Source organism: Lithobates pipiens, unplaced genomic scaffold (genome assembly GCF_037356315.1).
Source record: "Lithobates pipiens isolate NorthernLeopardFrog02 unplaced genomic scaffold, aLitPip1_a1.2 Scaffold_30, whole genome shotgun sequence".
NCBI classification, from domain to species: Eukaryota; Metazoa; Chordata; class Amphibia; order Anura; family Ranidae; genus Lithobates; species Lithobates pipiens.
Genome location: NW_027507791.1, coordinates 55,044,498 through 55,066,639, shown reverse-complemented (window position 1 = coordinate 55,066,639; position 22,142 = coordinate 55,044,498). Strand labels below are relative to the sequence as shown.

General features: G+C 44.3%; 1 protein-coding gene across 1 annotated transcript in view; it reads right to left on the bottom strand.

Moving 5' to 3' along the window:
• Positions 1-22,142, bottom strand: part of MTMR11 (myotubularin related protein 11) — a 129,703-nt gene that overhangs the window by 87,606 nt on the left and 19,955 nt on the right. The window contains exon 2 of the mRNA XM_077464249.1: positions 6,804-6,873. Coding sequence (XP_077320375.1) covers positions 6,804-6,873 — 70 coding nt within the window. The remainder of the gene's footprint in view (positions 1-6,803; positions 6,874-22,142) is intronic.

Sequence of the window (22,142 nt, the reverse complement as noted above, 5' to 3'; positions counted from 1 at the left end):
CCGTAAAAGGTCAAAGTAAGGATTGACTCTCAGTTCACACGTTGAAACGCGTTGGTTTTCACCTGTCTGGTTGGCAGTTGGTTTGGGCTTCTTCCATATTTTTATGCTGTAACTTCATGTGTTTTTCAATGTCACTATGTGTTTTCGCTTCCCTTTTGATATGATCTTAACCACTTCCCGACCGGCGCACACAGATGTACGTCGGCAGAATGGCACGGACAGGCAAATGGGCGTACAGGTACGTCCCTTTATATTTTCCGCCGCGCCATCGCCTGCATTCTGCCTAGCAACAGTGTCACTGATCTCTGCTCCCTATGATTGGAGCACAGATCAGTGACCTACCTACGCCCCCCACAGTTAGCAACACGCCCCTAGGACACACTTAACCCCTACACTGCCACCTAGTGGTTAACCCCTAAACTGCCAGTGTCATTTACACAGGAATCAGTGCATTTGTATAGCACTGATTGCTGTATAAATGACAATGGTCCCAAAAATGTGTCAAAATGTCCGATGTGTCCGCCATAATGTCGCAGTCACAATAAAAATGACCGCCATTACTAGTAAAAAAAAAAAAAAATATTTATTATAGCAAAAAGTAAACAATAATGCGTTTAGTTTTTTTCAAAATTGTCGCATTTTTTTGTTTATAGCGCAAAAAATAAAAACCGCAGAGGTGATCAAGTACCACCAAAAGAAAGCTCTATTTGTGGGAAAAAAAGGGACGTCAATTTTGTTTGGGAGCCACGGTGCACGACTGCGCAATTGTCAGTTAAAGCGACGCAGTGCTGAATCGCAAAAAGTGCTCTGGTCTTTGGCCAGCAAAATGGTCCGGTCTGAAAGTGGTTAATGAATAAAAACTTTATTTTTTACTACACTTTTTTTTTTCTGAGTGTTCAAAGTCCCGTTTTTCATTCCCAGGTGCAATCCATAAAGGCGATATATAGCATTCCAATAAGAAAGCAGGTGCGCTCCATAAGACTTGCCCCAATAGGAAGGTTTATTATGCTCAGTGTTTTGTTAGAGCATAACTATCTTTTTGCAAGACTGTTTGTCTTAAGGGCCAGTTCACGCCATATTCGCACAGGTACACAGTCTGCAGTCCTGTGAGATACCTGTGCTTTCCCCTGCAGTGCGATTTTTGCATCCCATTCATTTGAATGGGCTGCAAAACGCACAAAGCAAAGTGCTGCATCAAATCGCATGACACTGTGATACCAATATGATCTGATGCTGGAAATACATTGCATGGGGTGCTGTTAACAATGTGTTGACACCCGCAGCAGGTCGCAGAGACAGTGCGTTTTCAATGCAGTGTGGGAAACGCACACGGGACGTGCCTCTACCGCTCTGCGTTCTGGTGTGAATTGGTCCTAAGAAAGATGGGCGGCACCCACAGAGTCTTTTGCGCATTTGTGAGTTGCAGTGCCATTAGTAACCCCAATGCACTTTGCTAATGAACATGTACTGCAGTGCACCACAAGGCACACTAAGACCCCTTTCACACTGAGACGCTTTAGCGCTAAAAATAGCGCCTGAAAAGTGCCTCCCAAGCCACCCCAGCGTGAAAGCCCGAGTGCTTTCACACTAGGGCGGTGTACTTGCAGGACAGGGGGAAAAAAAGTCCTGCGAGAAGCATCTTTGGGGCAGTGCAGTAGCGGTGTATACACTGCTCCTCCACCACCCCGCCCATTGAAATGAATGGCCAGCGCTGCTGAAGTGCCTGCAAAGCGTTTCAGCTGTGCCGCAACACGGGTGCTATTAACCCCTTCTTCGGCCGCTAGCGGGTCGCTTTTAGCGGGGGTTAAAAGCGTCCCGCTAGCGGCCGAAAAGCGCCGCTATAACAGCAGTAAAGCGCCGCTAAAACTAGCATTGCTTTACCGCTAACGCCTGCACCGCTCCAGTTTGAAAGGGGTCTTACACACACTACCATGCGTTGTGGTGCTGCATTACAAAAAATAGTACATGCATTTTTAAAAAAACATTTTTTTTGTGTGTAATTTTGGTATATTAGGCAGTTCCTTAAAGTTGTTAAGCTAGCAAAGGGCAATGCACATGCATTATTGCAGTGCACAGATCTCAACTACGACTCTGCAGTCTCCTCTTCTCTAAAGTCATTCGAAATCCAGAATTTGGAAAGCTTGTCTGAGCTGTCAGAAAACAGGGTGAAGAGCTGAAGTTACATTCGGCAGAGCTCAATGAGGAGAGCCCTGAGAGCTGATTGGAGAGAAGAGACACCACTCCTCCCCCCCCCCTACACATTACAGCAGCAGAAACAGAGCTGATTGGAGGGAAGAGACCCCCCTCTACATAGCACAGCAGCAGGAACAGAGCTGAGGCTGTCAATCACAGACTGTGCTAGAGGTCCCTCCCCTGTCACCTTTTTTTCTCTTGGTGTTAGGAAAACTTGTCAGAATTGACTCATTCTGATAGTAGAGGAATGATGCAGCAGACAGAAATGACACTTAGTGCACTGGATTGAGACAAGTACACGCTTTAGAGGGATATGCTTTGTTCATATTTCATGTCTGAGTTTTACAACCATTTTAAAATGCGTTGCTGTAAAGCTCTTAATTTTATTTTGTTTCCAGCAGTGGCACCGAGGACAGAGAAAGGAACCAACACACAGTCGGGGACACCGCCAGAGCTGAAGAGTCTCATGGAGGCCGCAGAGCTGGAAGGAGGGGAGGTAAAGAAATGCGCTGGAGGACAGGAGAGTATAAAATGTCTTCTATTGCTGGGAATTAAGAGATTTTAACCTTTCAACACCTGACAAGGTCTCTTTAAGCAATTATTCAGATCGCAGCGTCAATTCTGATTGGCTGCTCTGGGCACCTCACCCACATTCTTACAGTGCTCTTTGTTGACATATATACACAATAACCGACTAGTTTTATGGAAACCTTTCGCTGCAAAGTTCAAACCGCATCAACATTTAATTTCTTAAAATGCGATCAGATAGCGGCCTCTAAGAGTCATAAATGACACCTTCGCTCCGTTTCCTGTTGTGGTAGCCGGCAGCATTTTCATGACTCAACACCAAACCGTCTTTATCGCAATATTCAGTGTTCATTCAAAGAGCTTCTGTATTACCCTCTGCAGGTGGATCTGTGGCCTTAAAACTTAAAAATTGCAAGCAGGAAGGGTTATTTTTTTATTTTTATTTTTTTTACGGGCTATATCTGAAAAAAAAAGGCTTCTCTAGATGTAAACTTGCTGTGACTGACTGTCAGGGAAGAGATCACTCCGGCATAGTTGCAGTACTGGGGTATGGAGTGCAAAAATGTTCCAGCACTCGGCACAGGAAACTGCAGAGGAATCGTTCAAGCTTAATAGATGATCCCAAAACGTTGGGTGATTCCTGAGTTTTTACCATGTCTGTGTGAATGAGACTTGTAATGTGTATGCTGCACACCCAGCAGTTTTGTCAAAAAGTGGTTGTAAACCTCAGACATGAAATATGAACAAAGCATATCCCTCTATAGCGTGTACTTGTCTCTATCCAGAGCACTAAGTATCATTTCTGTCCGTTGCCTCCTTCCTCTGCAATCAGTGTGAATCACTTCTGACAAGTTTTCCTGACACCAAGGGAAAAAAAGGTGACAGGGGAGGGACCTAATTGACAGCCTCAGCTCTGTTCCTGTGTGCTATGTGAAGAGGGGTGTGTCCCTTCCCTCCAATCTGTGTTCATTTTGGCAACGAATTTCGATTTAGTTTAAGGCTGGGTTCACACTGCTGCGATGCGGGAACGCTGCAAATCCACTGCGGGTTCCCGCATCGCATGTCTCCCGGCGGCAGTTCACACTGCCCTATGAGAACTGCTGGGAGTGTCAATTAAAAGTTAATGACACCTCCAAATCAGTTCGCATATCGCAGTGCGATCTGCAAACTCGGGCAGGAATCGGATCGCATGGTGTGAACACCCATGCGATTTGATGCTGCTGCGGACCAAAAAAAGGTCCTGTACGAGTTTGTACCTAATGCGATGCGAATTCAGCCATACTATCTGTATGGCTGAAATCGCATCGCACAGAGATCGGATGTGATTTGCGGTGCCAATCACATCCAATCTCGGACATCGCAGCAGTGTGAACCGAGCCTCAGTCTTATGCCTTCTACACACGGTCGGACATCCCGACAACAAAATCCGTCTGATTTTTTTCCGACGGATTTCGTCCTAAACTGGTGTTGCATACACACGGTCGGACAAAGTTGTTGGAAAAATCCGATTGTTCGGAACGTGATGACATTCATTCATTATGACTAGGTTGAGGCTAGTAGCCAATAGCTTTGGTCTCGTAATTTGATCTGAGCATGCGTGTCCGATCGGAATTCTCTACAAACGATCGGAAAAAGTCTGATCAGTTTTTTTTTGTCTGAAAATTTGAGATCCTGCTCTCAATTTTTCTTCCATCGGAATTTCCGACGGAAAAGGTCCGATAGAGCCCACACACGATCGGATTTTCCGACAATATAATCCGATCGGACCTTTTCCGTCGGAATTTCCGATTGTGTGTACAGGGCATTTGACCCTATACACACTATCAGATTTTCTGCAGATTTTTGTCTTCAGATTTACCAAAACCATGTAGTGGAAGGGCCTGCCTGATTGCAAACAAATTGAAACTTCTAAGATTTGACCTCATATTATATGGTTTTGGTAAAGCTGAAGACAAAAAATCTGCAGACAATCCAATAGTGTGTATGGGGCTTTTTAGTCTTAGGAGTAAAATGGCATTTTATGCCATTTTAGTCTTCTGCAATTGTGCTAGTTTTAGTTGTATTTAGTCGACTAAAATCTTCAGTACATTTTAGTCGTCTAAAATCGAATGAGTGTAATTAAAGCGGAGGTCCACCCTAAAGTGGACCTTCCGCTCATCGGAACCCTCCTCCCCCCCTCCGGCGCCACAATTGGCACCTTTCAGGGGGGAGGGGGGTGCAGGTACCTGTACAGTACAGGTATCTGCACCCACTTCTGGGATAGCTCTCTGCGGAAAGGGGCGTAGATTACGCCCCTTTCCGAAAGTCCCCCGCTGCCTGCTGGGAAACACACAGATCCCAGAGGCAGCGGGTCCATCCTTATTGCGCAGCACGACTCGCGCATGCGCAATAGGGAACCGGGAAATGAAGCCGAAAGGCTCCACTTCCTGATTCCCATACCCAAGATGGCGGCGGCAGCACCTGAGAGACGATCGAGAGATCGGCTTCGGGTGCCGACATCGCGGGCGCGCTGGACAGGTAAGTGTCACTATTTTAAAAGTCAGCAGCTGCAGTATTTGTATCTGCTGGCTTTTTAAAAAAACGCGGAGTCCCGGCGGACTCCCGCTTTAAATTGTAATGCATTAGTTAACATTTCTCTACAATTTTCAACCTCATTATATACTGCTGGAGTGAAAAATCTCATATGTTATTATTTAAAGCAGAGGTCCACCCTAAAAAAAAAATGACCTAAAAATGTTCCTAAAAAAAAAAAATGTACTTACCAGAAAAGGCTCCACTGCCTGTTTCCCTTAGTTGGAATGGTGGCACCGGGACCCAATCCAATGGACGGATCGGCCTCGGGCGGCCGACGTTTCGAGCACCCTGGACAGGTAAGTGTGCTTATTAAAAGTCAGCAGCTACAGTGTTTGTAGCTGCTGACTTTAAAAAATAAAATAAAAAAATGTCTGCTGGAGCTCTGCTTTAATGCATTGAGGTATGAACATGCACTACAGACCAGTGTTAATTTTGAAGTCAAATTTCAATTTAGTTTTAGTCTAATGCCGCGTACACACGATCGGAATGTCCGACAGAAAAAGTCAGACGGAAGCTTTTCATCGGATATTCCGATCGTGTTTGGGCCTTTATCTCACTTTTTTTTTTTCTTCTCGAAAATTCTGACGGACCTAGAAATAGAACATGTTTTAAATCTTTCCGATGGAACCAATTCCTATTGGGAAATACTCTCGTCTTTATGCTGATCCGACAGACCAAAAAGGTCCAAGTACGAGATGGAAGCTATTGGCTACTGGCTATTGAGCTTCCTTTTTCTAGTCCCGTCGTACGTGTTGTACGTCAACAATCGTACGCACGACAGTTTCAGCGGAACTCTGTCGGAACTCCGTCGGGGAAAAACCTTGGGTGCTTATGGCGATGGGAAAACCGGTCGTGTGTACGTGCCATTAGTCTTTTGATTAAAATGCCATTTTAGTTTTAGTCGTATTTTAGTCATATCAGTTGTTTTTTTAGTCATCTCAATTGTTTTAGTCATATTTTAGTTGACTAAAATAGTATTCATTTAGACGATTTTAAAATGTTTTAGTCGACAACACTCCAATCAGCTCTCAGAGCTCCCCTCACTGATGTAACTTCAGCTCTCCGCCTCCTCCCCTGCTTTTCAGGGCTGAGAGATCCTGTGTACATTCTGCACTTTGAATGTAGGGGGAAGACGGTTGCAGGTAAACAGGTACAACTTCTGTCGGAGGATTCGTTTTAATCTCTGTGTATCACCTGAAGCCAGACACTTCACTGAGTCACTGAGTACATGGAAAGGGTTTACATCCGCTTTAAGGGCTTGGTCACATCACGTATGAGCACACACTGCATCAGTACCCTTGGCCATACATTATCAGAAGCTCTGTGATTTTTGGATGACCCCCCCCCCCCCAAATAGAAAAACTCAGTTCAGATATTTAAGAAGAGATATGAGAAGATTTGGATTGCAGCAGGAAGTTGATATTTCTACAGAATGCGGAGGTTGAGTCGGGGTGCGGGTTAATCTAATTATCTGAACGTTTACTGCAGGGCTTCCTGTCTGTACTCACCCGGCAGGCAGTTGAGGGTGACGCTCTGCGCTGTGCGGTCACTTATTTTTGGAGACTTTGAGCTTCTGACCTGCAAGATAAACACGGCACGGGTTACCAATCGCTGATAACGGATATAAATAGCACCGGCTCCAGATGTTCTACAGAGCAGTGCTTCTAGGCATTGTGAACGCCAGGCCAGGAAATTAGGGCAAATCTTGCTAACAGGGACATAGGCAAACACATATAAATATAGGGGGGGGGGTTTAGAGGCAAAAAAAAAAAAAAAAAAAAAACCTTATCGCCTATGTGCTCAGGAGAGAAGCTTGCATTAGAGATTCTGAAAAGCGCCTAGATGTGCATTGTGTGAATGGAGAAATCTGGTAGATTTATTTTGTTCAGTCCTGCAGGCTTAAGCCCGCACACACAATCAGAAAATCGTATGAAAAATACGGAGCGATCGTACTAGGGCTGAAACAACTAATCAATTCATTGATTATGAAATGAATCGATTACTATTTTCATAATCGATTAATCGGCCAGTGACATAATGGGGTTAAAAAAAAAAAAATTAGCCCTTAAAGGGATTGTAAAGTGAATTTTTTTTTTTCTTTTTTAATAACAAACATGTTATACTTACCTCCACTGTGCGGCTCGTTTTGCACAGAGTGGCCTCGAACCTGCTCTTCTGGGGTCCCTCGGCAGCTGTCTCGGCCTTCTCCCTCAGGTGCTTCTCACGTTCATGCAAGCTCCCTCGCATGGTGAGAAGCATCTGCGGGCGCGCTCCCGTGATACAGCCGGTGGCTATAGCCGCTCGCTGTATCACGCGGCCCCCCGGCGCTCCGCGTCAGTGGATGTGATTGACAGCAGCGCGAGCCAATGGCTGCGCTGCTTTCCATCCATCCACTCCAGCCAATCAGCGGCCAGGCTGAACGGTGGAAAGGACATCGGGGGACGAGCGCGGGACTTTCGAGGGGTGAGGTTAGTAAAACGGGGGGGCTGAGGGCGCAGGCACTGTCAGATGTTTTTTCACCTTAATGCATAGAATGCATTAAGGTGAAAAAACATTTACCTTTACAACCCCTTTACAGCACAAAAATAGCAAATAATCGCTACTGTAAATATGACTTTCACAATTCAACAGTAAAAAAAAAATGAACCTCTTACAATAGTGATTATCTGCTTTTTTTTTTTTTTTTGTACTATAAAGGGCTAATTATTTATATATTATTTATAACCCTATTATGTTAGGTGTGAACCAGGCCTAAGACATTTACCGTATATACTCGAGTATAGGCCGACCCGAATATAAGCCGAGGCCCCCAATTTACCCCCAAAAGAACTGGCAAACTTATTGACTCGTGTATAAGCCGAGGGTGAGACATGCCTGTCCATCCCTGTGTGTGTGTCCGTCCATCCCTGTGTGTCCGTCCATCCCTGTGTGTCCGTCCATCCCTGTGTGTCCGTCCATCCCTGTGTGTCCGTCCATCCATCCCTGTGTGTGTGTGTGTCCATCCATCCATCCATCCCTGTGTGTGTGTGTCTCCATCCATCCATCCATCCATCCCTGTGTGTGTGTGTGTCTCCATCCATCCATCCCTGTGTGTGTCTCCATCCGTGTGTGTGTGTGTGTGTGTGTGTGTCCAGCCTACCTTTGTCCCGAGCCTCCGTCCCGTGCCTTGCCTCCTTGCCTCCGTCCCGTGCCGTGACTTGCCTCCTTGCATCCGTCCCGTGTCGTGCCGTGCCTTGCCGCCCCCGTCCCGTCCCGTGCCGTGCCTTCCCTTGCCTCCGTCCCGTGCCCTCTTCGTCGGCGGCCATTGTAAAGTTCAAAAGCTGCGCCGCCGCCTTCGCCTGTGATAGGCGGAACACTGAATTTCCCAGCAGCCTGTGTTCCGCCTATCACAGACGTCGTATCATCCTCGTCCGTAGTACGAGGATGATACGATGTCCGTGATAGGCGGAACACAGGCTGCTGGGAAATTCAGTGTTCCGCCTATCACAGGCGAAGGCGGAGCCGGAGGCGCGGCTTTTGAATAGAATGGCCGCTGTCTGTCTGCTCGACACGCTGATCGAGCGGGCAGACAGCGATGACTCGAGTATAAGCCGAGGGGGGCACTTTCAGCCTCAAAAAAGAGGCTGAAAATCTCGGCTTATACTCGAGTATATACGGTACTAACATAATGGGGTTAAAAGAAAACTAAAATTAGCCTTTTATAGTACAAAAAAAAGCAAATAATCACTACTGTAAGGGGTTCATTTTTTTTTTACCGTAGAACCGGGAAAGTCATATTTACAGTAGTGATTATTTGATTTGTTTGTACTATAAAGGGCTCATTTTATTTTTTTGTTTTTTAACCTCATTACTAAATGTTTAAGCCCTTGTACACACGGTCAGACATTCCGACGGAAAATGTCCGATCGGACCGTGTTGTCGGATAATCTGACCGTGTGTGGGCTCTATCGGACTGTTTCCGTCGGTATATCCGACGGATCAAGTTTTCCAGCTTGGCTATAAAATTTTCCGACAACATGATTCCGATCGGACTTTGTCCGATTGTGTGTAGAGAATTCCGATTGGATAGAGTGCCACGCATGCTCAGATCAAATTCCTACACCAAAGCTATTGGCTACTAGCCTGAACGTAGTCCCTTCGTAATGAAATAACGTCATCACGTTCTGAACGATGGGATTTTCCGACAACTTTGTCCGACCGCGTGCATGCAACAGTTTCGGACAAAATCCGACGGATTTGGCTGTCGGAATGTCCGACCGTGTGTACAAGGGCTTAGGCCCCATTCACACCTGAGCGTTTTTGTAGCTTGAAGCCTGAAGCTACAAAACGCTGGAGGGGAAAAAAAAAATCTATTATTCTCAATGGAGATGGTTCACATCTCCACTCCATGTCTCCTGAAGCTTAGCGCCTGAAGCTCAAACAAGTTCTGGCCCCTTTTTTGTCGCTCTAATCGGACAGATTTGGGCGTTTTTCTTCTTTTACGTTGGTGACCTTTTGCCCTGCACAAAATCACGGCAAAAAGTGGTAAAAAAAACGCTGCAAAATCGCGGTACAACCGCCGTAAAATCGTGCGTTTTTTATTATTTTTTTTTTTCTTTTTCTGCCTGAAAACGCTACGTTCAGGTGTGAATGTTGCCTAAGGCTGGATTCACATCTATGCATTTTTAGTGCCTCTTTCATTTTGCAGATTTTCACTACAGTCCATTTATCATGGTTTCCTATGGAACAGTTTCTGTAGAGCAAATCTGCAAAATGCAAAAAGCACTAAAAATGCCATAGGTGTGAATCCAGCCTTAAAGGGCATAGGTGTGAATCCAGTCTTAGGCCAGGTTCACACCTAACATAATGGGTTTAAAAAAAGAAAAACTAAAATTAGCCCTTTAGGCTGGATTCACACCTATGCATTTTTAGTGTTTTTTGCATTTTGCAGATTTGGACTACAGTCCACTTATCATGGTTTCCTATGGAACATGATCTGTGGTGCAAATCTGCAAAATGCAAAAAGCGCCAAAAATGCCATAGGTGTGAATCCAGCCTTATAGTAGTAGGGCTTTTGCAGAAACACTCTACAGTTCATTTACATGGTTTCCTATGGGACACGTTTACATCTCTGCTTTTTTTTTTTTTCATCCGCTGCGTATTTGGAAAAGGATCAGGGACCTTTTTTTTAGCACAAAATGGTGCTCTTTTTGGTTCAATATATTTCAATGGAGAAGCTGCAGAAAAGCATGTAGTGCGTTTTTGCAGCAATTTGTGTTTTTAATCTGCCCAACAACAAATTGGGCAAAAAAAAGCAAAAAAAAAAGAAGCAAATTGCAGCAAAAATCACATGTGCAAAAATCAAAACGCACAGCAAAAAGCACTGCTGAAACAGATCACACGCAAACTGCATAGGTGTGTACTGAGCCTTATGCCGGCCACACAGATCAATTTTCAGATGAGAATATTCAGACGAAAAATCTTTGTACATTCGCTGAATGAAAGAATGTTTGACATTTTCTCTTGTTTTTAATATTCTGTTTTTAAAATGAATGTAATTTCTGAAAAGAAAACCACATCCACTGTCTGAGAATTCCTTTCACCAAAAAGTTTTCTATTATTTCCAAATGTTTCCATCACTGTGGTTGGAAATGAACGTTGATTTGACCCCACTAACCATTAGAAAATTGAATGAACGTTCTTGAAATTACATTTTTTTGAAGAAAGACATTGTGTTTTTTTTTTTTTTTTTTTTTTTCAATAAGAACATTTGATCTCTGAGTCTGATGATCTGATGATATTTACCATATTCACCCTTTAATAGTTTATACAGTATATCTCTCCTCTAATAGCATATACAGTATATATCACCTCTTATAGTATATACAGTATATCTCTCCTCTTATAGTATATACAGTATATCTCTCCTCTTATAGTATATACAGTATATCTCTCCTCTAATAGTATATACAGTATATCTCCTCTTATAGTATATACAGTATATCTCTCCTCTTATAGTATATACAGTATATCTCTCCTCTTATAGTATATACAGTATATCTCCTCTTATAGTATATACAGTATATCTCTCCTCTTATAGTATATACAGTATATCTCTCCTCTAATAGTATATACAGTATATCTCCTCTTATAGTATATACAGTATATCTCTCCTCTTATAGTGTATATATAGTATATCTCTTCTAAGAGCCCTTTCAACCTGCGTCACCTATATTTAGCGCCGCTTTACCGTCGTTTTAGCGCCACTATTCAGCCACTAGCGGGGTGGTTTTAACCCCCCCCCCCCAGTGGCCGAAAGGGGGTTAAATCCACCTGCGGTATCGCAGCGCTGCCTCATTGATTTCAATGGGGAGCAGCAGTGAGTTCACCGCTCCAAAGAAACTGCTGGCAGAACTTTTTCTGACGCCCTGCCAGCGTAACGCACCAGTGTGAAAGCCCTCGGGGAGTGCATTGAGCAGCTGTTTTAGGGCGTTTTGCAGGCGCTATTTTTAACGCTATAGCACCTGCAAAACGCCCTCGGTGTGAAAGTGGTCTAATAGTATATACAGTATATCTCCTCTAATATTATATACAATATATCTCCTCTAATAGTATGTACAGCATATCTCCTCTCATAGTATATACAATATATCTCTTCTAATAGTATATACAGTATATCTCTTCTAATAGTATATTCAGTATATCTCTCCTCTAATAGTATATACAGTATATCTCTCCTCTAATAGTATATACGGTATATCTCTCCTCTAATAGTATATTTCTTCTAATAGTATATATCTCCTCTAATAGTATAAACAGTATATCTTGCTTCTAATAGTATATACAGTATATCTTGCCTCTAATAGTATATAAAGTATATCTCCTCTAATAGTATATCTCGTCTAATAGTATATACAGTATATCTCGTCTAATAGTATATACCAGGCATGTCCAAAGTCCGGCCCCCAGGCCAATCGCGGCCCGCGGCCCGGTTTTGAACGGCCCGCCTGGTTATTTAAATATATACATCTTTTGTGGCCCCCGGCGATCTCCCTGCACCGGGGTCACAAGTGATATACAGTCCGGCTGCCTCGGAGGGAGGAGGTGGGACGGGTGCCGTGCGTGCACACAGGAGGAGAATTCCTGTTTACACGGCAGCTGTAATAGGAAGTCCCATCTCTGCCATTGGACGAATGTTCTGTCCATCAGAGGAGGCGGGACTTTCTCTTAAAGGGGCCATTGTGTAAACAGGAAATTCTCCTGTAGGATGTCTTTGGCGCTCGTCCTGCCCTCCATGGCTGCACTGATGGTAATGGTGGCTGCATTCCTGGCAATTGCAATTGTGGGGCTGCATTCCTGGCAATGGTGAGTGAATTCCTGACAATGGTGGCTGCATTCCTAGCAATGGTGGCTGCATTCCTGGAAATGGTGGGGCTGCGTTCCTGGCAATGGTGGGGCTGCGTTCCTGGCAATGGTGGGGCTGCATTCCTGGCAATGGTGGGGCTGCATTCCTGGCAATGGTGAGTACATTCCTAGCAATGGTGGCTGCTGCGTTCCTGGCAATTGTGGGTCTGCAGATGGGCACTGACCCTTATTTTGCTTCACAGTTCTTTATTTAAATTTCTTTTTTTCTTTTCCTGAAGCTTCCCTCTTAAAGTGAAGGTGTGTGTTATACGCCAAATAATACACTTGAGTTCATCTCTTCACCACACACAGCCACCAAGGCAAGAGAATTCTTGTTGGGTAGTGTATTAGTGCTCGGACAAACACACTTAGACCGAATTTTAATGGTTCAAAGAATGTCAAGCAAAATGGTCGGCCCTCACGCATGTTCAGTTCATCAAATCTGGCCCTCTTTGAAAAAAGTTTGGACATCCCTGATATATACAGTATATCTCTCCTCTAATAGTATATACAGTATATCTCTCCTCTAATAGTATATACAGTATATCTCTCCTCTAATAGTATATACAGTATATCTCCTCTGTTATTCTCAGAGTGGATTAGATATTTTACTCCCTAACCATGTTGTTGGTTATTTATATTTACCACTGCATAAAGAGATTTAGGAATAAATTGCCTTTTTTTAAAACGATATTATTCCATATTAACTAAATTTATATACCACACTTATTTTTAAACGTTATTAACCGATTAATCAAAACAATAATCGGCCAACTAATCGATTATAATCGTTGCAGCCCTAGATCGTACAATAATCTCATGGTTGGTACAGAGTTTTCGAAAGCCGATCAGGACAATTCATCCAATATTATTTCGATCAGGCATACACAATATATATATATATATATATATATATATATATATATATATATATATATATATATATATATATATATATATATATATATATATATATATATATATATATATATATATATATATATATAATATATATTTTTTTTTTTTTTTTTTTTTTTTTTTTTTATTGTACGATGCCAGATGGTACAATTTTTGTTTAATCCATACAATTGTCATTAAAAAATGCAATACAAATACACTACAACACATGACATTACTTCCGAATTTTTTATTCTATCGTACGAGAATTTTTGTGACTTTTAGTAAACTCTTCAGGATCAATTTGAAATTAGCATGCAAAAAAATAAAAATAAAAAAACAGATGATTGTTCGTCCGAAAATCTCCCAGTTTTACTCCTCCATATGACAAGTCACATGACTCGTCTCAGGCCCAGACATTGGCCAGACCTCCACACATCAATCAGTCTAAGCAGTTGTACTCATTAAAATGTCAGCGCAGTGTAAATAAACTTCCTATTATCCTGTCCTGTATATTCATTGCTGAGCCTCTTCTATAAAGCAGACAGAGATAAATAAATGCACATGGAGGATCTGGGGGATGGGGATCAGTGGAGGGAATCCGGAAACTCTGGCTTTGCTCACTCAGCTGCATAAGCAAAATTTGCTATTTTTTTTTAAAAGAGGAACTTCACCCGGCCTTAGCTGAAATCGAAATCCCTAATAATTATTTATAAATATATAAAAAAAGGTAGAAGCAGCCAATCCGGTATTTTGCATTGCAATGAGCATTCCGATAAGAGGAGAGAGAGCAGAGAGAAATGAGCTCCTGGGTGTGCTGCTTCTCCTTTCACTGTCCAGTCACAGGATGGGGTGGGGAGAAAAACCTGTACGTTTTACAGAAAGCAAAGAAAAATCCGCCCTCCTGACCTGCCAGACAGGGCTTTGCTGTGTAAAACTCAGGACTGGATGGACACTTTTTTTTTTTTTACCAGGTAAAACAAATCTCTTGTATGTGTTCCACCTCTGTGTTCAGCTGGAGTTCAGCTTTTTTAGGCCCTTGTTCACACCTGGGCGTCTGCAATTGCGGGCAGAATCACCACGATTCTGCCCAGGATTCCCAGAGCGCTCTGCAAAAGTGATAGAATTCGCATTATGCTTGTGAAGGTGCCGTTCATTTTCAATGGCACCTAAACGCGGGTGCGGTTCTGCCACGATTGTCGCACGATAAAAGCTCCTGCTCCGTTTTGAACATCGAGCTTAGCGAGATGCGGTTTCGCTCCATTGCAGTGCAATTTATCGTGCGACAATTGCAGCAGAACCGCACCCACGTTTAGGGGCCATAAAAAAAATGAATGGTACCTGAACCAGCTTGGTGCGAGTTGGCAGTTTTCTAGAGCATTTTGGGATTGCGGGAAGAATCGTTGGTGATTCTGCCTGGATCACAATTGCCTGAGAAAAAAAAATAGGCACGCTAAGGGAAAAAACACACTAACACACGCACGTACACGCGAACGGAATTTCCGACAGAAAAAGTCAGACGGGAGCTTTTCATTGTATATTCCGACCATTTCGGTTGTTGGCCCCATCTGACTTTTTACGTCAAATTCTGATGGACCTGGAAGTAGAACATGTTCTAAATATTTCCAACAGAACCAATCCCTATTGGGAAAACTGCTCATCTGTATGCTGTTCCGACATGCCAGAAACGACGCATGCTCTGAAGCAAGTACAAGACGGCAGCTATTGGCTACTGGCTATTGAACTTCCTTTTTCTAGTCCCGTTGTACGTCACCGCGTTCTAGACGGTCGGACTTTGGTGTGATCGCGTGTACGCATGACAGCTTCAGCGGAATTCAGTCGGAAAAACCTTCAGAGTTTATTCCGACGGGGAACCGATCGTGTGTACAGGGCATTAGGAAAAAAAAAACACGCTAATGAAAAAAGCACGCTAAGGAAAAAAACATGCTAAGAAAAATCATGCTAAGGGGAAAAAAATGCTAAAAACATGCTAAGGAAAAGCACACTAATGGGAATAAACACGCTAAGAAAGAAAAAACACGCTATGGAAAAAAAACATGCTGAGGTAGAAAAAGCTGAAAAAAACACGCTAAAAACCTGCTAAGGAAAAACATGCTATATGCACGCTAAGGAAAAAATGCAAAAAAAACGCTAAGGGGCTAAAAACACACTAATGGGAAAAAAGCACTAATGCCCCGTACACGCGAGCGGAATTTCCATCCGAAAAATCTTGGTTTTTCCCAACGGAATTCCACTCAAGCTTGGCTTGCATACACACGGTCACACAAAAGTTCTCGGAACTTTCGACCAGCAGGAGCGCGGTGACGTACAACAGTACGTCGAGCAGAGAAATTAAGTTCAGTGTTTCCGAGCATGCGTCAAATTCTTTCCGAGCATGCGTAGGAATTTTGAGTGTCGGAATTTGTACAGACTATCGGAATTTCCGATCTGAACTTTTTCTGATCGAAAGTAGAGAACCTGCTCTCAATCTTTTGCTGGCCGAAATTCCGCCAGCAAAAGTCTGATGGAGCGTACACACGGTCGAATTTTCCAACCAAAAGCTCACATCCAACTTTTGCTGGCCGAATTTCTGATCGTGTGTACGGGGCATAAGGAAAAAAACACGCTAAGAGAGAGAGCACACTAAGAAAGGGAAAAAACGCACTAAGGGGCTAAAAACACGTGACCGAAAAAAACACAGCTGATCATGGAAATAAACACAAGCCAGTTATTCTTTCCTCGCACTGACAGCATGGGGAGAGAAGAAGAAAGCTGATAACCGGCTTGTGTTAAAGGGACATTGGCACTAATTAACAGTGCAGCCCCAACAGTGACCACCAGCACTGCCAATCAATGCCTCCTCATCAGCACATCCTCATCAGTGCCCGTCAGTATAGCCTCATCAGTACATCCTCATCAGTGTTGCCTCAGCAGTGCTGCCTCATCAGTACATCCTCATCAGTGCTGCCTCATCAGTACATCCTCATCAGTGCCCGTCAGTATAGCCTTATCAGTGCCGCCTATCAGTGCTCATCAGTGGTCTCCATGGCTGCACTCTGCGTTGGTTTGAATCTTACCCATCTCATCACACCTTCAGTGTCACTTACAACTCCACTTCCTCTTCTCCAACTCCCCTTTCCGTTGGGGTCCCCCAAGGTTCTGTCCTTGGACCTTTACTATTCTCAATCTACACGTCCTCCCTGGGTCAGCTGATAGCCTCCCGTGGCTTTCACTACCATTTATATGCTGATGACACCCAAATCTATCTCTCTGCCCCTCAGCTCACCCCATCAATCTCCTCACGCATCACTGATCTACTAACAGACATATCAGCCTGGATGTCACACCACTTCCTCAAACTTAATCTATCTAAAACTGAGCTCTTAATATTTCCTCCCCCACGTACCCCTTCCCCTGACTTCTCTGTGAAGATCAATGGCACATCTATCAGTCTGTCCCCACATGCCAGGGTGCTAGGGGTAACCTTAGACTCCGAACTGTCCTTTCAGGCCCACATACAATCCCTGTACAAATCATGCCGCCTTAGCCTCCTCAACATTTCCAGAATACGCCCCTTTTTAACTAATGACACCACCAAGCTTCTAATTCACTCCCTGGTCATCTCTCGCCTCGACTACTGCAACTCCCTCCTCATTGGACTTACCTTTACATAGACTATCCCCCCTCCAGTCCATAATGAATGCCGCTGCCAGACTCATCCACCTTACCAACCATTCAGTGTCCTCCACCCCTCTCTGCCAATCCCTCCACTGGCTTCCACTCACCCAACAAATAAAATTCAAAGTACTAACAATAATTTACAAAACTTTCCATAACTCTGCCCCCAGCTACATCATAACCTAGTCCCAACATACCAACCAAGCCACTCTAGTCGGTCTTCCCAAGACCTCCTGCTCTCTAGCTCCATTGTCACCTCCTCCCATGCTCACCTCCAGGATTTCTCCAGAGCTTCTCCCATCCTTTAGAACTCCCTACCCCAATCTGTCCGACTGTCCCCTAATCTATCCATCTTCAGACGATCCCTGAAAACCCTTCTCTTCAAAGCAGCCTATCCTGCTTCTAACTAACACTGTTCTACTTCCTCCATCAGTTCATCTCCCCACAGCTATTACCTTTTGTATCAATTGCCCCTTCCTTTTTAGATTGTAAGCTCTAACGAGCAGGGCCCTCTGATTCCTCTTGTACCAAATTGTAATGTAACTGTAATGTCTGCCCTCATGTTGTAAAGCGCTGAGCAAACTTTTGGCGCTATATAAAACCTGTATAATAATAATAATCCTCATCAGTGCCGCCTCATCAGTACATCCTCATTAGTGCTGCCTCAGTGCCAACTCATCAGTGCCTCCTCCTCAGTACAGCCTCATTGCACATCAGTAAAGGAGAAAAATTACCTGTTTGCAAAATTTCATAACAAACTATGAAAAATCTTGTTTTTTTTTTCAAAACGTTTGGTCTTTTTTTTCCATTTGTTTAGCAACAAATAAAAACCCAGCAGTAATTAAATACCACTAAAAGAAAACTCTATTTATGTAAAAAAAAAAAGATAAATATTTCATATGGGTACAGTGCTGCATGACCGCGCAATCGTCATTCAAAGTGTGACAGCGCCGAGAGCTGGCCTAGGCAGGAAGGGGGTAAAAGTGCCTAGTAAGCAAACGGTTAAAGAAAGCTGTAGATTTTATAAAAACTGACCTTTGAAATGACATTAACACTTTCCCTGTAAATCTGACAAGCCGGCTGTCGGCGCCCCCTCCCCCCCCGTGCTTCCTAGGATCCACCTTCCAACCCAAGGGCCCCGGTACTCACCGTTGGTAGGTACTGCTGGGTAGAAGGGAGGGAGACCAGAGATATCTTGGGGCAGGATTTCTTATGATAACAACAGTGTTAAAATAGCAACCTGCAGCCTCCATCAGAAACCCCTGTGACAGTGTGACTACACAGCAACATAACTGGTAGCTAGGGACAGAGCGTTGTCACCCCAGAACATGAAGTGACCTTCATTGCAGCATCGTCTGGTCCTCCTTTTAAGGCTCCATTTACATTTATATGACTCCAAAGTCCTGCGGGGTTTGGAGTGCAACTTTGATGCAACTTTTGGATGTGACTTGTTGTCCCTCTACAAAGTAGGACCCACTGTTGCATGGAAAACATTCACAACTTTTTGAGGGACCCCATTCACACTTGTGGGACTTGTCATGCGACTTTGGACTCAAGGCAAATTGTAGCCCCCATGTTTTTCAGTGATGACCATTCATATATCTGCGACTTAAAGTCACAGCTACAGTCAAAGCAGTTGATGCACTACTTTGGTCTGACTTTTCATGCAGCCAGAGGACCATAGACTTCTGTGTTAACCTTCAAAAGTTGCATGAGCCCCCCGTTCACACTGCCACGGCTTTGAAATCACTCTACTGCAGAGCAACTTCAAAGCCGCACATCAGTGCAATTTGCACTGCCAATTTCATTGCAGACAACAGAAGTTGCAATGAAATCTGCAAAAAAAAAAAAGTAGTGCAGAACCTTTTTCAAGGTCGCTGCGACGTGAGTCGTGGCAGTTTGAACGGTTCCATTGCCGACAATGGGGCGCGACTTGTCATGCGATTTGGAACTGTCAAATCGCACCGGTGTGAACGGGGGGGCTTAAAGTCTTTGCAGAGGGACAACAAATCACCTGCAAGTTGCATCAGCGTTGTACTCTAAAGTCGCTCTGACAAGTGTGAACGGAGCAACAAAAGCTGCAGATTGAATGCTTTTGAAACATGTTATAAAATCCGTAGACAATGGTGGTGTTTGGGTTATGTCTGCTTTCATTTCCCATCACTCCAGATTTCTCATCTGGTAAGACGATCGAATGGACGGACGTCCAAGCGTTGGCTGAACATGGGCCGGACAGTCTGTGTACGAGTTCTTTCCAGAAGTACGCGGCGCGTGACTCACAGCGGCCTCCCATTCTGAGCGTTGTTTTTACAGAGGTGTGACTGTAGAGACAGGGGAGAGCTGCCAACCTTTCCTCTGTTACTGCCAGACTTCCCACCTGACACCGTGTTGTGTACAGCTGTGCGTGCCAACGGTAGCGGAATTCTCTGCCACCTCAGCTGCCACCGTGCCAGTACATGGGATAAACTATAATGAACTCTACAGCTGAGCTCTGATCCTCCCTTGTATGGGCTCATTTTCTGGGCTGCTTACTCTCATTTCCCTGCATACTGTGGGCTTCCCACAGTGTGCATTAGAAGCTGCTGCAAGTTAGAGCCCACCACATTTCCTGGCTGGAGGACATCCAGCATCTCCTAGCCCTTTCCTCCCTAGTTTGCCTCTGATCCGCCCCTTTCATTCATTGGATTTCAGTTCTTACAATCATGGAGGATCAGCGTCTCATGTACGTGTTACCTATGCAAAAGCCGCCTGCCTAGGAACGCCCACTCCTCCAGACTGATACACGCCCATCAAGGCATTTTGATAATTGCATAACTCCTCCCTCCGATTACATCAGAGCTGAGGGATCTTAAGAAAATTGACAATGATTTGCATAACCCCTCCCACTGAATGCATCACAGCTGAGGGCTCTTGAGAACATTGACACACGTCCATCAAGACATTTTTATATTTGCATAACTCCTCCCATTGATTACATCACAGCCGAGGGCTCTTAAGAAGATTAACGCACGCCCATCGACATTTTGATATTTCCATAATTCCTCCCACTGTTTTTTATTTTTTTGAAAAATTCTGTTTATTGGTTTCAAGGTCAAACATACAAACATTGGGTGTGTCAGCTGGACACATCCATTGGCCACACGGCCGAATCCTATCTAACAAAAACAACCTAACTAGTGCAACGCCGCCCCCTCATCCCCCCCCCCCCATCCATCCCAGATTCCTCCCACTGTTTACAACATAGCAGAGGGCTCTTAAGAAGATTGACACACGCCCATCAGGACATTTTGATATTTGCATAACTCCTACTAATTACATCGCAGCTGAGGGCTCTTAAAAAGATTGCCGTACACCCATCATAACATTTTAATATTTGCATAACCCTGCCCACCGATTATATCAGAGCTGAGGGCTCCTGGGAAGATTGACACCCAGCCATCAAAGCATTTTTACATTTACAAAACTCCTCCCACCGATTACATCAGAGCAGAGGGCACTTGAGAAGATTGACACACACCTATCAAAACAATGTGATATTTGAATAACTCCTCCCACCGATTACATCACCGCTGAGGGTTCTTGAGAACATTGACACAATCTCATCAGGACATTTGATATTTGCATAACTCCTCCCACTGATTACATCACAGCGGAGGGCTCTTAAGATTAACACACGTCCATCAAGACATTTTGATATTTGTATAACTCCTCCCACCGTCTACATCAGCTGCGAGGGCTTCTGGGAAGATTGACACCCACCCATCAAAGCATTTTGACATTTACATAACTACTCCCACCGATTACATCACAGCTGAGGGTTCTTGAGAACATCGACACGCCCTCCAGGACATTTTGATATTTGCATAACTCCTCCCGCTTATTACAGCACAGCTGAGGGCTCTTAAAGAGGAAGTAAACCCTGATGAGTTTACTTCCTCTTTCATTCCCTGCAAAGGCAAAGCATAATGGACTACTATACATCGCATACTACCCCATTATGTGTCACTTACCTGACACAGGAGCCAGCAAAGTCACCGCTGTCCCCTGTAGTCCGCCGCATCCATCTTGTTGGTGGGGTCTCGCAGCTCCGCCGCTGTCATTCGGCGAAGCCACGATGACGTCACTCCCGCGCATGCGCACGGGAGCCGTCGCTGAGAATTTTTTATTTTTTTTTTAAAAGCCCATGGCGTGCAAAACACACCCAAAAAAATTCCACCAGGTGCATAAAAAAAGTGCACACACATAAAAAGTGAAACACTAAAAAGTGCAGACGGGTGTCTGATGTCCTCCACAAGGAAGGACCATACCCTGATCCCCCGGGCGTTAGGCTCCAGACAGGGACTGAGGTACCAGACTCATCAGTGGTCGTCTAGCCGAAGCCAGACAACCTCCTTTCCCCGGGAGGACTGCCGAAACAGAACCTCCTAGGTACTTGGTACTATGGGGGCTTCCCCGAAGGTAGGCCCCCCAATGGAGGTTGGACCAAGCCAAAAGGCCTATGTCCGCCCTCCCAAAGACTTTCAGGATTGGTCCGAGGACCGACACCCTACTCATCACACGTGCAGTGACAAAACACACACAAATAAAATAAATAAAAAGAGGAAAGGGATAGTGAAGAGGAGAGTGAAAAAGGTGACCATTGTGCAATACAATGGCCAGGCTACGTCGCTGAGAATGCCGCGCTCAGTGCGCCAGCGGTGCCTGTTTTCGGGCAAATATCTCCTAAACCATATAGGTTTAGGAGATATTGCTTGGACCTACAGGTAAGCCTTAATCTAGGCTTACCTGTAGGTCAAAGTGGTTTGTAAGGGTTTACAACCACTTTAAGAAGATTAACACACGCCCACCAGGACATTTTGATATTTGCATAACTCCTCCCACTGATTACA